At 44.1% G+C, this 17,132-nt stretch overlaps 2 protein-coding genes across 6 annotated transcripts in view; one reads left to right on the top strand and one right to left on the bottom strand.

Moving 5' to 3' along the window:
- GOLM1 (golgi membrane protein 1) overlaps positions 1-11,190 on the top strand; it is a 58,641-nt gene extending 47,451 nt beyond the window's left edge. For 2 of the 3 annotated variants that reach the window (XM_082696548.1, XM_082696547.1), the window contains exons 7-10: positions 213-372; positions 981-1,253; positions 2,782-2,895; positions 8,910-11,190. In XM_082696548.1, coding sequence (XP_082552674.1) covers positions 213-372; positions 981-1,253; positions 2,782-2,895; positions 8,910-8,986 — 624 coding nt within the window. In that variant the 3' untranslated portion in view covers positions 8,987-11,190. The remainder of the gene's footprint in view (positions 1-212; positions 373-980; positions 1,254-2,781; positions 2,896-8,909) is intronic. The other variant, XM_082696549.1, reaches the window with a different exon arrangement.
- A 1,212-nt stretch (positions 11,191-12,402) lies between these two features.
- NAA35 (N-alpha-acetyltransferase 35, NatC auxiliary subunit) overlaps positions 12,403-17,132 on the bottom strand; it is a 98,720-nt gene continuing 93,990 nt past the window's right edge. For all 3 annotated transcript variants that reach the window (XM_082696545.1, XM_082696546.1, XM_082696544.1), the window contains exons 20-23: positions 16,593-16,733; positions 16,077-16,199; positions 13,461-13,541; positions 12,403-12,793 (exon numbers count right to left, since the gene is read on the bottom strand). In XM_082696545.1, coding sequence (XP_082552671.1) covers positions 12,734-12,793; positions 13,461-13,541; positions 16,077-16,199; positions 16,593-16,733 — 405 coding nt within the window. In that variant the 3' untranslated portion in view covers positions 12,403-12,733. The remainder of the gene's footprint in view (positions 12,794-13,460; positions 13,542-16,076; positions 16,200-16,592; positions 16,734-17,132) is intronic.

Here is a 17,132-nt window from a genome sequence, read left to right as displayed (position 1 = left end):
CTGCTTGTTAATCTGTTACTGAAAGTACTTTCTGGGAGATCTTAACCTTTGACCTTTGCATTTATGCCAGGTAGTATGTGGCACAACTAGGGTAGATCAAGGCCTTTCTCGGGGTTTGAGTGTTTTGTCTGAAGGATGTCCATTGCCTTGCATGGGGTTGTTGTGAGGTTTAAAGTCACGAAGCCCCCGGCTGTCGTGCGCTCCTGTTTCAGCTCCGAGCCCCCAGCGAGCTTCAGCCCAGGCCGCAGGACGCAGACCTGCCCCAGGCAGAGGTGCTGCCGGTGAAAGGAATCGTGCCCAGCCACGGCGAGCCCCAGACACCAGCCCCCAGTTCTGAGGCGGCTTTGGATTTGAAGAGACAAGGTGAGAGAGGTAAGTGAAGCCTGGTAATTGCACATTTAAGCCCTAAGATAGACATAGTGGCAGTCCGGCATCTTTGCAGATGGCCTCACGGCAAAGTGTCTCTGTGGGAGGCAGCCGGTGAGCTGGGTTTGGGCTGCTGGAGGCAGGTGAAGGTCTCTCCGGGTGTTTGGAATTGGGGCCGCCAGGCTTTTCCTTGTCTTACTGTCATCCCTGTAGACCGAGTGCCTTGTTCTTGGTGACGGTCCAGGCTGTGCTTCCCCGAGGACATCATTGGGACTGAGGGATTACGGGGAGATGCCTGAGGCTTGGGCAGCCGCGTGGGAACAGGGGCCTTGTCTCAGATACATATGATGGTCCGATAACTTTGGCTCGCAGGTTGTCACTGAAATCAAATAACTTGTCCAGATTTTCTTCCTAAACCGCTTCTCTCCTCGGTTCTGAAGTTGAGCTGCAGGTGTGGAGAAGCCGCAGTCTGCGCGCCACAGAACCAGTCACCCAGTTGCTCCCAGCCCACAGCCCTTGGGAAGGCCCTGGGAATTGAGTGGTGGGAGGGTTTCTGTTTTCATTTTAATTCAACTAAATGCTGGTGAGGTCGCAGCTAACTGTTCCCTGCACAGAGGAAACCAACGAGATCCAGGTGGCCAGTGAGGAGGAGCTTCCGAGGGACAGCCTGGGGCTGCCGCCGGAGCCGGGCCGCGAGCAGGCTGTGGAGGCGGACGCAGCTGCGGCTGGCAGAGGCCCGGGGGGAGCTGGCGCGGTGGGCCAGACCGCACGGGCGCCGGCGGCCAGGCCGGCCGGCCAGGAGAATCGGGACGCGGAGGACCTCGAGCGGGATCAGCTGGTCATCCCTGATGGGCAGGAGGAGGAGGAGCAGGACGCGGCCGAGGAAGGTGGGTGCGCCGCTCTGTGGGTCGTCAGCGGACTCCGCTCCTCTGCTCTCGGTCGGACGCGGGCAGGGCCCCTGCGGAGGGCGCCGTCGGCGATTTGGTGGTTCTTGTTCGCTGGCGAGCAGGCGGGAGGCGGGAGGAAGAGCGCCGGCTCGCGGGCAGGTGGAGGTGTCCCGAGTAACCCGGCGGCTCGGCGGGGGCTGCGGGCGGTTTCCGGAGGGAGGCGGTGAGGCGGGCTCTCAGCGCCCGTGATCGCGGCCCCCGCTCTGGAACACGGGCCCGCCTGGGTCCGCATCCGCACGTGTTGTCACCACCAGTGCCTGGTGAATGGGGTGGGGGCCGTGACGGGGGGCGGTGGGGGCGGTGACTGGGTAGATGGGGTTTCGGGCATATTTGAGCCTGGCAGCAAAGTGACCCATGAATCCCATCTGGTTTGGTGCACTTCTTCTTCTTCTTCTTTTTTTTTTTTTTCAAAGATACAGTGTGTATCTTTTAAAGATAAAGTGTGGGAAAACTGAGATCAACACAATATTCTGGGATGTATTTATGTCCCTAAAAGCTGTTCCAGCCGAGCCAGGAACACTTATGGACAATACCTGTACTCTGGGACAGGTCACTAACAAGAACGGGAGAATGTGCTTATTTGTGGAAATTACCGATTCCAGATCTCATTTGTGCTCGAGTTTCTCTTTCTGAAGACTGTTTTCACAAGGTTTCAGTTAAAGAATTAAAAAGAAGAGGAAGCTCGAGTGGCTGACCCAGTGGCACTCAGGTTTCAGACTGGCCACAGAGGGTAGCATGAGGAGACTGGTTTGAGAGCCTGCGGGAGACGCATCATCCTGGGGCCGCAGTTGCCATCACATCTGTAGAGTAAAGCCGCAGGGCCCAAAGGCGTGGCCTTTGCTTCCACTTCAGGCTGTGAGTGCAGGAGATGTAACTAGAACCAGGTCTCCCAGACATGCGTTTCAAAGATTGTGCTTACTTACCTATACGTGTATGTAAATATATGAATATGCCTCTTGAACGCCTTTGGTCCTGATCAGCTAGCCTGGTGGAGGTCCTCTGCAGGGCTGACTGCGGTGATGAATGGAAAAGCCTTCGGCACCCAGCAGCTACTCCCATTTCCTTCCTTGGAGCCAGGGGCCCTTCTCAGGAGGTGCCGTCACTAACTAGAAACCTGCTTCCAGCAACAGCGGGGCACCTTCCTTTAACCTTGAGTTGATGGCCGCTTAAAAAAGCAAAAACAAAAACAACCCTGGGATTTGGGGTTAATTAGCTAGTTTTCCGAGTTCCAGCCCAGAATACAGCCCTGTGTTGAGGGTCTGGGTGTATAGGGACTCAGAGTTGAAGTGGGGGCGTACGGAAGTGGAGGACTCGCACCAGCTCTTCATACTGGCAGCGGGCACACAAGCGCCACCATTCTCTGAGAGGTCGCCGAGAGACCTGATAAGCTGTGACTGGGCTCTGGAGCTCCTGCGGCATCGAGAGAGTCATGTGGGTTGTGTTGGCTGTGCCTGTGCTCATTTTTCAGGAAGACACGAGCAAAAGCTGGGGGGAGAGGAGGACTACAACATGGATGAAAATGAGGCAGAATCAGAAACCGATAAGCAGGCAGCCCTAGCAGGGAACAACAGAAACCTGAACGGTAAGAGGCCTGCCGAGGCGGTGGGCTTGCCTCGTGTTTCACATTGTGGTCCTTCGTTCTCTTTGGCGGTGACTAAACACTGAATCCCAGCACTTACGTTATAAGTAATGCATCCAGGGGCGCCTGGGTGGCTCAGTGGGTTAAAGCCTCTGCCTTCGCCTCAGGTCATGATCCCAGGGTCCTGGGATCGAGCCCTGCATCAGGCTTTCTGCTTGGCGGGGGAGTCTGCTTCCCTTCTTCTCTCTTTGCCTGCTTCTCTGCCTACTTATGATCTCTGTCTGTCAAATAAATAAATAAAATCTTAAAAAAAAAATTAGTAATGCATCCAGTTCCGAAGCCTTTGAACATGGGACAGTGGAGGGAAGGGGAGGATTGAGAAGTCCAAGATGAAGATCTTCCAGAAGGTTTGTGTGTGTGTGTGTGGGGGGGGGTCAAGCCCTCAGGTTTTGGCTGGAGGATTTGTCTTCATGACACCTAAGGATTTTCCAACAGGTGGCTCGGTCACCTCTCCTCACACTGTATCAGTAATCCAAAAGCCCTTACATCTGCACAGTACTTCCAAGCAGCTTTGTAGAGTGGCATTTTGCATTATTATTTGGAATTTTGAAGAGCCCTGGCCAGTGGGATGTATCAGCTTCTGGATTTGTCCATATACTTGTGATTGGATTCCGGTTGGACAGTTTTGCAGCTGCAGGGTGCTCCTCTAGCTCCCCGCCAGGAGGCAGGTCATGGCAGGTTGCCGGCTTGGTCAAGGTATTGCCCGCCGGTCTCGTCCATTGCAAAGGGCCATTTTCCCTTAGTAATTGAGAAGTCATCTAGAGGGGGATGCTTTGAAACGGTGTGGCTTTAGCATCCATTGAAAACCCCTGTCTGATGGTGGCTTCTCTAATGCCATCACCCTGCCACATACCCTCTCGTAGTATCATGTGGTTTCATGGTTCCTTTTTATAAAATTCATTTTACCAAATTCTTAGTGTTTCCTTTCCTGGTTAAGAGTTCTTTATATTCGAGGGAGATTGCCCTTTATCTGTGGTGCAAGTTGCAAATACTTCTTCCCAGTCTGTTTTGGTTTTATGTATGGTGTTTTCACCATGTGAATGTTTCAAAATGTTTCTTTTCTTTTATTGCCTCCGAATATTGAGTCATAGTAAGTTTTTCCATCTAGTGTTAGAAGAATTCATTTGGGTATTTAAGTATGCTTTCAAATTTTTCTTTTAGTTCTATTAAAAAGTAAAACACAAATTCAGAAAACCACACAAAAGTCTTTTTAAAAAAAAATATATTTATTTGACAGAGCACACACACAGTGGGAGTGGCAGGCAGAGGGAGAAGCAGGTTCCTAGCTGAGCAGGAGGGAGCCCGAAGTGGGGCTCGATCCCAGGGCGCTGGGAGCATGACCCAAACTGAAGGCAGATGCTTAATGATTGAGCCACCCAGTACCCCTAAAAACAATGTTTTTAGGATTCCATCCCCACCCTCCTCAAAGACTAGAACTTGACCAGCCCTCCAGAAGCCCCATTTCTCCCCATAATAGCCCCCTATCCTGACCTTTCTAGTAGGTATTTTCTTGCATTTCTGTGGGCTGAACACTCAAGTGGGCATCCCTGGACACCGGAGTTTAATTTTGCCCATCTTCTTAAAATTGCTGGCTCTTAAAATCATAGTCTACAGGTTCCCCTCCACTCCTTTCCTCCATTTGCCCCGGAGTTTTCCATAGTCTGTATAGTGCTGATAGTACCTTCACAGTGCTGTTTGGTATGTTCTTTCCTGTTTCCCGCATATTGGCAGCTGGTATCCACAGGCTTGGTTCAGATTGGGCACAAGCCCTTGGTAAAGTGGGAGGCGATGGCATGTTCTTTCATCAGAAGGCAAGGAGCGCCTTTCTTTTCCTGACAGAACTAGCAGTTGGTATTCAGTGCTTTCATTAATTCATTCATGGTATTCTAATTCAGCTTTTTCTATTCCAGTAGTTAATTGGAATATTTTTATGAACAGGCAAGTCGGTGGTTTTAGTCATATAACATAGGATGAAAGTGTTTGTTTTTATTTACCCATTTTCAAAATAATGATTTCCCTGTCATCCTTTGAAGGTGAAAATACAAATTCATTGAATTTAAAGCTGTTTGATGAGTTTTGTTCAATTGTATTTATAATCCTTTTTGAAATTCAAGTTGTCCTGTCTTCTTTGGCCACTAGTACCTTCCCCCACTTTAATCTGAACCTTCAGGTCCTCTGTCTCTTCTCCCTGTCCTGCTCAGCCACAGCTGTCCTCCACACCCAGCCGTTCCCCCTCCCCCCATGGGGCTCTACCTGGGGAGCCCCAGAAAGGAGTCCTGGCAAATGAGTGTCAGAAGTTCATGGGGCTCAGCCTCCCCTGGCCCTTCAGTCCTTACCACAGCGACTTTGTGGTCATCTGCTGCGGGAGTAGCAAAAAGTCTCCTGCTTTCTCCCAGGTGCTTTCTGGTGTCTTTCGGCTGCTTGGGGTTCTCCTGTTCTATTCTCAGGCCCATCGGGTGCTCCAGGGCTCCTGTTTTCTTTCTAGACTCTGCTAGCCTACAAGCACTGTCCATTGTTTTTGTTTTGTTTTGTTTTTTGTTTTTTTTTTTAAAGATTTATTTATTTATTTGACAGACAGAGATCACAAGTAGGCAGAGAGGCAGGCAGAGAGAGAGGAGGAAGCAGGCTCCCTGCTGAGCAGAGAGCCCAATGCGGAGCTCGATCCCAGGACCCTGAGATCATGACCTGAGCCAAAGGCAGAGGCTTTAACCCACTGAGCCAGCCAGGCGCCCCGTCCATTGTTTTCGTCTCCACTTGTATTTTGGGGTCTATAGGCTTCCTTGTCATCTACTCTTGAAAATGTCTGACTTTTGAGTTTTTCAGTGTAGTCGCTTTATGTAGGGACCCTGAAATACAAAAACTATGGCACAGTTGCCACCATTTTTCCAGGACCATCATCTGTTTTTATATTTTACATTTAGATCTCAAATTCATGATTAATTCCAAATGTATTCAGGTAATGTGGCACAAGGTTGGCTCCATTTTTCTTTTTCCTAAGGGCAACACCAGCTCAAGGCTACTTACTTGAGGTGCCACCTTTACCAAATAAACTTCTGTATGCACTTTTCAGACTTTCTGTTCCATTGGTTTCCCTGCCGACTCACACTATACCACACTGTTCTAAGAACAGCCCCCCCACCCCCCACCCTTTTTAAAAGTATCTGACAAGTCTACTTCTGGAAGAGTTTGGTCAAGATCTCTTTGAATAATGCTTCTTCCCATTTTGATTCCTGCTTAAACTCAGATCAGAAATGTTAGGTCTTACCATTCTACACGTCTCTTACCCTGTTTTTTTTCATAATACCCATTTCTGCTTCCCTGATCTACTACATTCAAAATTTCCTCAGACATAGCTTCGAGATCACCAGTTTTTGCCTTCAGCTATGCCTTATCTGTTAATTCATGCTTTGTTTCTAATTTTCTCATATCTAAACTATCTTATTCTTTGCCCATGTTTATAAACGTTTTTATCTTCCAGTTGCAGTATCTGAAAAACCTTGTGGGTATTTATCAGATTGTCCTTAGGATACCTTCTTTTCTGGGGTTTTGTGCTTTTTAACGGTGAGCTACTGGTTTCCTGGGAACCGTTATCAGTAGGAAGCCTCTGGGGTTACACTGGCACTGCACTGGAGGTCATTTGCCTCTAGCAGTCTCAGGAAGGGCACGACAAAATTACCACTTCTTTAATAACATAGATTCTCAAGGTATTTTTTTTGAATCACAGAGGAAATGTGAGTTCGAACTGTACACTTGCACAGTCATCTCATAATTAAGAAGTCCTCCCCTCGGTCTAAGCACCGGAGCTTCTGGCCGTCTTTCTGGCTCTGCCATCTTCGTGGCAGACTTCTGCTCCATCACCTTTATTTGAATCCAAGGACGTGAGCCTTTGGGAGTTGAGATTCAGCTTTATTTAGAAGTACCCTTCTGGACTTACCATCCAGACGGGAACCTTCGTCTTTAGTTTTTGTCCCTCTGCATCTTTGCACGCTGTGAAGAGAGGAGCGTCAGGCTTTAGAAGTCCTCAGGGTAGAGCTAGCTTTAATGTTTATTACCTTTCAGGGGTTGGAACTTCCACTTCACATTTGGCCTCACAGAATCCTTCTTCAATTGCCATTATAGATGGTGTAGTTTAATGTCTTTGAAATTTTTAACTTTGCAGTTTGAAAATAATTGATTTTAACTTAAAACAGAATTTCCATATACCTCTCTTTTATTTTTTAAACTATTTGTTTTTTAAAGATTTTATTTATTTATTTGACAGACAGAAATCACAAGTAGAGAGGCAGACAAAGAGATGAGGAAGCAGGCTTCCTGCTGAGCAGAGAGCCCAATGTGGGGCTCGATCCCAGGACCCTGAGATCATGACCTGAGCTGAAGGCAGAGGCTTAACCCACTGAGCCACCCAGGCGCCCCTTCCATATACCTTTCACCCAGGTTCCTCAAATATTAACATTTTACATAACCACAGTCCCATTATTGAAATGAAGACATGAATATCGATACAATGCTATTATGCAAATTCATTGAATTGTCCTACTTAATATCCCTTTTCTGGTCCAAGATATAATAATCCAGAATTATATACCATAGTGTCACACTTCCCTAGGGTCCTTTAACTCAAAACCATCTGTCTTTATACGTTGATAGTTTTTGAAGTGTTCTGGCCAGTTATTTGGTAGAGTCTCTCAACCTGGATTTGATTCAACAGTGTGTTCTCGGGGCGCATGGGTGACTCAGTTAAGTGTCTGCCTTCCGCTCAGGTCGTGATCCCAGGGTCCTGGGATCGAGCCCCATGTCATACTCCCTGCTCAGCAGGAGACCTGCTTCTCCCTCTCCCTCCTGCTCTTGCTCTCTCTTTAAAAAAAAAAAAAAAAAAAGTGTGTTCTTTAAAGTATCTTTTCATATTTCATCCAGCATTTATTACAGTTGAGGTTTCTAGAAATAGGTTCTAACTTGATTTTTCTTAGACTGTTTAGGTGATTTTTTTCAAACGCAAAACAAACATATTAGCAAGTCAGAATTTTAAACAAATACAAAGTCTTTTTCTGTTCCTGTCTTCAATTCCACTCATTTGTGTACCTCAGTCCGTGACTACCTGGTGTGGTTATGGTACTAACCTCTGTTTTATTATCCTTTCAAATCAGTCTAGTGTCCCTAAATGTTTGGCTTTGCAGTAGAGCTCTGGGATTTTCACCCCCTACATACAGGGGTCCCAGGATCATATTTCACCTTGTATGAGGCTTCAAACGAAGGATGTGGGCAAAGAAAAATTCTCTGTAAGCTTTAAGTTTCAAGGATTGTCGTCACCATCATTTTAAGATTCTATCATTGAAACAGTTTGAGATCCTCCTTGCTCCAGGAAATGAGAAAAAGGCATTCGTTCCAACTTTATTAGAGAACTTTAAAAGACAGTATTAAGGCATTTAACGAAATCATTAACCATTTAATGTGTTGTAGTTGTAAATCAGCATGGTGGTTTTAGGTTTTGTGATGTCTTTGTATGTCCTGTGTGTGTCAAAGGATAGAGTAAGGATGATGGGAGCCACATAAAGACTTCAGCTCTGGAAAGCAGAAGCTTCAGAGACGCAAGTGCTGACTGAAGCTGCAGGGAGCTCTGAGGGCCTTGTGCTTCCTGTTGGAGGGACACCAACAGGGATGCATGGAGCACGGAAGAGTTGTGGTTGTGTACATGAGGACATGGGGCATTATTTTATTATTTTAAATAGGACGTTTTTAGGTGTTACAGCTTGATTTCATGACACCATGTTGGCTATACATGTAGTCTCTTCACTATCTTGTCCTTGATTAGCAATGCAGTTCCCCATTATGTTGCTGTGGGAGATACTGTCCTCCTGATGAAGCAGTTCCTATATACTCAGGTCAAACAGAAACTGCCTGGCTGGTTTCCCTAAATATTTAATGTTAGGTTATGGTTTTTATTTATTTTTCTTTTTTAGTTCTTAATGCTGAAAATCAGAAAGGAGACATGATAAATTTACTTGATCAGCGTGAAAAGAAGAACCAAACACTCTGAATCAACTGGAATCCTATACCTCAGGATTGAAGAGAGATCACTACAAAATATTTATGAGGGGATGAATACTGTGAAATGTCCTAAGTAAAATATACATCTAAAGATGATTATTGTGGAGTTTTAATATGTACTTTATGTAGGAAAATGATTGTGTTAGAGATGGTTTTGGGGGGTATTTTCAAGGTGTTTATACTAAGGTGTCAAAATTTGTCAGCTAATAGGTATGAGAAAATCAACATCAAAAACAGAACCCAAGTTCTCCAAGTATGGGGACAGTGGTGCTTCAGAAATTCTGGAATGTAACTTAAAAAAAAAAATCAAAGCCTGTAGGAGGAGTCTGTCTTCTGACACCAAGAGACCCGCCACACCTGAGAATTCTTCTCTGGTCCCTCTGGTGTCCTTCTTCACATGCTGTGCTGAGTGGCCCGTACCAGCCTGGTACTTCTGTTCTCCCACGTCAGTGCTGAATGATTACTGGCTTATGCTCTCATGTGCTCACTTCTGGTTCAGACAGTCAGGGGCCTGGAGCACAAAACTGTTAAACAAACATCACTAGCAACAGTTTTAAACAAGTCTATATACAAAGGCATTTTGTGAGAATTTTAAAAAAACCCTACTTGTATAACCTGTCATTAACATACAAAAATGCTTGACTTGTTATTTGAACATTTGTGATCTATTTTTACTTTGCTTAATAATGTGTGGACAAAGCAAAATCTTCTGTATTAAGTCTGTATTACCAAGAGCCATGAGTGGATCAGACTTCAGACATAACAGGGCCAAAGCAGAGATGACCCTGGGGCCTGTGGCAGAGCAAGGTTGGGGGGCAGCACAGCACTACGGGGGCATGTTTGCTGTGGACAGACTGCCTACTGCACCATCGTAGGGAAAAAAAAGGAAGCTGATGTTAAGAGCATATACAGTGTTACACGGGGGAGAATTTAGAAAGGCAAGAGAAATGCAACAGTTGTTTTTGCCACAGTTCATAAATTTGGCTTGTGGCAAATGACTTATCAAAAGTGATTTAAAAATCAAAAGTTAATGTTAATTTGAAAAGGACTAATCGTAATTCAGATTGAGTTGCTTCTCAGTATTTCCGTAAATAGGCTCTTGCCACTTAAAAATGACTGGCAGAGTCATACACAGGATGCTGAGGTCTTGAGGGTAAGAAGGTGGTGATGCTTATTAAATACAAGTCACCGGACTTGAGCTGCAGGAGCCTCCGACCACCTGGGATAACCAGTTAACTTTGGAGAGGAAACGGGGGTCCAGATAAGTGACAGGGCTGTGCTGCAGGCTGGACAGCTGATGAGCCACATGCCAGGCCCCTCACCTGGTCTGGACTCCGGTGCCCCTGGCTGGCACTGAAGGCAGGACCTGGTTTGCATTCAGGTGAAGATCTCCAATGTGAATGCTACTCTATAGGTATCTGTTTACTTAATTACTAAGATTAAACTTTTCTACCCAGAAAAGGCAACTAAAGAAGGGTGTTAAAAATAGCTTTGTAAGATTCCCTTTGTGTCTTAGCCTTACGCTTAATAGTCTCTCTTGCTTTTTCAATAAAGCGTCTATTCATTTCATTTTAATTAGTGTGCAGAGTTCTAAGAAACAAGACTGTTCAGCTGCTTTGTTTTCCTTTACTGCCCTACTGGATCCCTGAAGAATCAGCTTGCCCATCATGGATCAAGAGTGGTGGTCTGCCTTAAACCTTGTGGACTAAGATGGGTCATCAATATAAGTAAAAAATAACCATGCTGTTTCCATCTTCATGTATAGAGGCATCAAAGGCCCTTCGTTCAGGAGGTGTGTACTGTGAGCGATCTCTCCAGTCATGCTTTCTTACCACTGGCTTACCTTCACATCACACAGGCACTTGTTTTGAGGCAACAATTTATAGAGGTGACGTGGCTGTTTTGTTTTTGTTTTTTTAAAAAGCAAAACAAAAACCTGTGTAATATAAATACGTAAAAACCCCTACTTTGGTCTTTTTAATCAGCACCTATTCCAATTTTTAATAGGTGTGAGCTCTTTAATTTACACTTTCTCTATATTCTCAAATGGTATGTAGACAGGAATGGGATGACTCATCTTTTCTTCTGCAGATTCCCTGCACAATACTCAGACTTCTTGAGTAATGAGAGCACTGCAAATACTTAATGTACTTTCGTGTGATGGAATTTGAGAAATAAACCAGTATGTGTTAAGTCAGTGTGCGGTCATGAAATAACTAGATCAGTAACTGGCATGATTGTTTTAATGGGTAGTGGCTGGTTATCTATTCTCAGCAGAACCTGGAGTGGTACAAGACAAGTGTGAATTCAGGAGCCTTTAAGGCCCAAGGGCGTGGTCTACTCCCACTAAGAGATTATTATAAATAACTATAGTTTATAGAATTCTCAACAACTTCTAATACTTGACTCTGAATTTTACAAAAAATTAAAAAAGATTCCATGAATTGTAGGCTGTTTTTTTCTTTTTTACATTGTTAGATTCTGAAAATGTTCATTAGTATCAAAGTTGGGGAAATAGCTTTATTGTGTATTTAAATAGTATTTATGTACTATTTAAATAGTATTTATGTACTATTTCTCAGCACAGAGCAATAAAGTGTACTGAGCCAGTGTCCCTAAAAACTGGCTTATAAAATTCCAGTAATGTATAGATTGAAGGATTACTCAAAGTTGGTATCATCCCATGCACTTCTGAAAAAGCTCAAGTAAAATGCTTCCATCCTTACTGGTGTGCCTGTGAAACATACCTCTGGGGAAGTTAAAGGACTTGAAATATCTCCTTTAAATTTATGCATAAACTTCATATAACAAGTCTTACAGACCAAGGCTTTAGCCATCTAATACAGAATAAAAGTCCCTGGCAGCATGAGCCAGGAATAGGACTGAGCAGGAAAGGAGGTAGGGCCTCTAGCACTGGGCACTGAAAAGGTACAGGTGGAAGCCAGCAGATAATGGAAAGATCCCCACTTGAAAACCTTGCATGGGTTACACTGAAAATTTAGTAGTGAACAAAAAGTATGCCACACTGAAACCCAACCCTAAAAATTAACAATCTACACATTCCCACCTCTCGAATAATGTCACCAGCAAACATTAAGCAGAATGTTTTCAAAGTGCCAATATGAACAATTAAAGGATGTTTTTTAAAAACTTCTATATTCTTATAGGTATAGAGTTTAAGACATCACACACAAAATCACAATCCCCATGTAATTTAGTCTCCCTAGACAGTTTAGAGGTTCCCCCCGCCCATTCCCTTTTAAGTGTATTTTGCCAAAACCCCGTTCAAGTGTTTGATCAATCCCTTGTTTTGAAACTTCTGAATAATCTGTTTGAACTACTCAAGAGTAAAAACCTTCAGTTCTTAACATGCATCAAAGTGCTGTTGTTTTTCATTTCCAGTAGTGCATTTTTTGTCAAGAAATTTATTAACCTTTACAAACACTATTTTCACTCATTCATAAAAAATGATTTATGATTAAATCTGTAATAAAACCATATAACGTTCATCACTGCATTCGGTAAGACCAGTTTCATCCATGGAACATAACCACTTTAAAACAGCAGTTTTCATTCACGTCGTATAAGGCTGTCAAATTAAAAGTATCTCTTATAATAGGCTGTTATCCAAGAAATCCATTTCACTTCACGTTATGTGCTGAGACTGACGGATGGATCAATCCCCTTAGCATCTGAAAGTAGATTCTGCCCCTTGATGTCCCCTTTTCAATGTCTCTCAAACAAGTTTTACAACAGGAAAGTATTTGTGAGCAGAGAAATCAAATTCAGGAGGAACCTGTAAAGAAAGGCAGAAAAGAAAGAAATGTATTTACAAATCTGGAGGGAAAAAAATGAGCTTATCTCTGGGTTTATCGAAGTCGACTAGCTAACAAAGGCAAACGGACTTAAATCACAGGAAAGGGGGGGTGAGTGAGCACACCGTTCAGTTCCTGCGTCATGGACAATACATGGACAGTACAGCAACGAAACCGCCTCTAGTAAAGCAAGGCCGAGGCTGAGGAAGGCCGATAGCAAGACGCAATGGGAGTCGTCAGACACAAGGTACATGCGGTTCGCCAATGCTCGGCAGCACACACGTTGACAGCATCAGCAAGTAAAGTTGACAGAATTTGCCATCTCTTGAGCCACTGAACAAAGCCTTTGATTACTGAAGCATTAACTTTTCCACAGGCAGAGGACTTTTTAAATATCTCTCCCATAATAAGTTTGTTTTCTCACATTTTCTGTTTTTCTGTTTTACTCATAGTAATTTATGCAACGGAGGGGAATGGAAGGGCAGACTTTAGAAATTTTAAATCAATAAAATCTGTAAGTTTCAAAATAAAAGGGCAAGCTCTAGTTATTTTTCTGCCACGGAACCTCTTTTAAAGGGATGATATTTTTTTTTTTTTTAAGTTCTACAATAATTTAATGCCCATTTACTTTTCCCACAGTGCACTTACCTTAGATTCCTTTTTGTGTCCTCCTGCCAATAACTTCATGACCACAAAGTTGGGTTTGGCAACCTTTAAAATTCTATTGACCTAAACAATGAGCAACATTAAGCTATCAAAACCTAAAATTCAGAGTCAAAATGTTTTTATAATATAGGTACTTTGCACAAGGTAAATGTTGATATTTTACTAAGGCAACTTAAAACGAACAGACACACTTTTCCATGACCACAGAGCACTCTGCGTGGGCCAGCCATGGGGCCCCGGGTCTGCTCTCAGCAAGCCTGAAGAGCATCGGCCGCAAAGGCAGCAGCGGAGCCCGTGCGGCCCAGACTCCACAGCTGGAGTGCTCGGACATCAGGTACTAGCTAGCAAACCCCTGGCAAGTTCTCTAGCCTCTCTGTTTCCCAGTTTCTGCATCTATAAGCATGGGGACAGACTCGCCACCACCGCACAGACCTGCTGGGAGGATTACTAAGTGACCCAATACACACTCCGAGCTCAGAACCACGCCAGTGAGTAGGAGGTGTCCTGTGTTTCCTGTCACTCCTGACTACACTTGCCTGGAAGGTTTCACCTGAACAGACGAACAGCAGAGGACTGACTGGAAGGCTGCATTCCTCCGGAGAGGGAGTGATGTGCAACCTGAAGAAAGAAGTTCCCCCTGCTCCTGGTTGCTGACGGACCTCTCTCCAGAAACACATCTCACCACAAGTCTGGAACAGCTTCTCCTCAGCCCCGACTAACACATCCGCCTGTCCACATGACAGCTGCATCTGGGCCTCCAACAGGCACATCCCAACCTGAGCTCCTAACTCCTCAGCCCACCAGCTCCGCATCCACTTGCAGCCTCTTCCACTGGTTCCCCCCACCCAGAGGCTGAGGCCCAAATCCCGAAGTCCTCCCTAACTCCTCTCTCCCTCACCCGCCATCAGTCCAACTTGCTTCGGATCCCTCCACCGACCACGTCCTCTCTCACAGGCGACTGCTGTGGCCTCCACTGGCTCTTTGCCCCTACCACTGGCTACTTTCAGCACAGGGGCCAGAGTGAACCTTCAGAACAAAACTCCAATCTGGTCTAAAACCTCCAAAGTGAGCACGCCTCGTTCATCCCACTCCGGCCACACCAGTCCGTACCCTCCGGGCCTCCCTTTACATGTGCAGATCCCTCTGCCCATTCGGCTCCATCCGCAGTGGCCATGGGACCTGCTTTTTCACCTTCTTCAGAGATTTGCTCACCAGTTGCCTTAAAAAAGCCTAATCTGCCACCGCCACCTCCTTACAGTATTCACGATCTCCATTCCCAGCTTGATTTTTCTTCATAGTCTTATGATCTTCTAGTACACAATATAACTGTCTACAACCTCTACCCTTAAGAGGGCAGAGATTTGTCTAGTTTTCACCACAGGGCTGCGGACACAGTAGACCGTCAACAAGTATTTGCTGAGTAAACGAATTAAGTTCACTGAAGGACTTATGCCGTCTATTATAGGTACCTTCCTCTAATTTTTACATTCCCCCTTGTATTTTATTACATGATTACACAGAACATAAAAGTCATCTCTCTCCTATCCCTGTTTCCCAAGGTTCCCCTCCCAAGAAACCAACATTGTTATCAACTCTCACATCTCCTTCTGGAGATACATGTGCACACACACACAATCCCTGGGCCCCTTTCGATTGAAACGGCAACATACTATACACCGTTCAGTGCTTCGCTCTTTCAAGAACATTCCATTACGGTATGTAACCACCTTCTGTGTCCTTTTCAAGACTCCGCAGTCTGGTATGATGTATCATCACTCATTTGACAGTCTCTGTTGAGGGGCAGTGAAGTTTCCTCACTTCTTTGCTCTGAGAATCCTGCTGCAATGAGGACTCTTGTGTATTAGCTACTTGCTTCCCTTACTGCCCACACAGGCACGTGTGTTAGATAAACCCCAAGCAGCAGAACTGCTTGGCCTAACCATCTGTGCTTTTTTTAACAGGTAACTGCTATGAACTTCCCTTTCATGGAGGTTGTACCAAGATATACTCCCCTGGCAGTCTGAGTGTTATACGCAAGGCATTCTCGTTTGCGGAATGCATGCATGTCAGTATTATCAGGCACAGCAAACTGTGAAAGCAACCAGTGGCTGCAACTTCGGATTCTGCAAGTTCCAAGGTCTGTGGGATAGTATGTCAAAACAAAGTCTTTGAACAGTAGGCTCTATTTTAAATGGTCAAGTGGAATAGGTTTTTACTTCCTGTGATAACTGACCAGAGCATTTTTCATATTTTTTAAGATTTATATAATTAGATTTTAGTATCATAAACTATACATTAAAATAAAAAAATTTAAATGTCACCATTTCTAAACTGTGGATCACTCTGAATCCCATTTCTTGTCCTCCTACATACTCTGTCTTAATTTCTGTGCACTGATCTCTAAATTTACACAAAGGAGCTACTTGCTTTCATGAGCTAATTTTAAGTCTTACAAGGTTAGGCTAGCAAAGCCACTTAAAATCCATGCCAGAAACATGAAAGGCTTCACTATTCACATGGTAAGGTTCATTTATCATCCAGTAGTAAGATACATATTTCCTGCCAAGCTTTTCCTCCAGAATTACTGTGACCGCTTACCTCATGGTCTGGGTTTGGGATATTTTCCAGGATCATTTTTGCCTGCTGAAAGTGCTTACTAGCTGCCACATACAGTTCTGGAGACTGAGGAGGAGGGCTGTATTTATTGAGGTCAGACATTTCCTAAAAAGGGGAGTGGAATACTGTATTATTCAAAACATGTTTAATATGAAAAACTCTAAAACAGCTTTTATAATTAAAAATTCTACCCTGACTCATGTTTCATATATTGACACTAAACCAAACACTAGACATATGTCCCTATTTTTCCCTACATAATATTTAATTCCCAATTACCTCATCTGATCCCCATACTTAAAATAACTCTTAATGGAATGAGTGCATCCAGAAAGAGCCAAATAATTTTCACAGGAATTAAAATTCTTTTATCACCTTGTCACTGGTCCAGTAATAGTCTGATTTGATTATTTTAAAGAAACGGCTAGGTACAAACAGCGTATCTCTATGCCGGTCTAAGACTACTTCCTTTACAACTGCTTTATTGAGCAGAGTCACCTTGAACTGCAGATAGTGCACTGGCGGTGGCGTCATTACGCTGTTGAATGGAGCAAATCTGTGCTCGTATCGAACTTGTTCACTATCAAGCTCAAACTTGGGTTTTCGTACTTTGCCATCCATGTCAAATGCTACCATGGTCTAAAGGAAAAAGAAAATAAAAGTGTCTATCAATTTGAAAAAGTGAATTCCTCATTAATGCAGAGTAGAAAACAAGAAACAGCTATTTACACAGAGTTAAAACAATTTTAAGGTTCAGATATCAGGAATAGGAAGAGAAAAACTGGCTTCAGTATTCATTTTTATGTTATATGCCATATTTACATAAAAATTTTTCAAGTTCCAGTGTTTAACCCATTACGAATTTTCCCAGTGAAATTGTAACACATGCACATTATTCTGCTATGACATATGCTTTTATAGTTGCTTTGAAACCTTCAAGTAAAAGTTTCTTAGGAAAAAAAGTCCCATTATAATAAGAAAAGCATAGGTCCTATTTCTCAAATAGAAGTCCATGTTCTGTTTGATATATTTGAATAT

The sequence above is a fragment of the Mustela nivalis genome (assembly GCF_964662115.1).
Source record: "Mustela nivalis genome assembly, chromosome: 13".
NCBI classification, from domain to species: domain Eukaryota; kingdom Metazoa; phylum Chordata; class Mammalia; order Carnivora; family Mustelidae; genus Mustela; species Mustela nivalis.
Note: the sequence above shows the minus strand (reverse complement) of the source record. Positions and strands in the feature narration are given on the sequence as shown.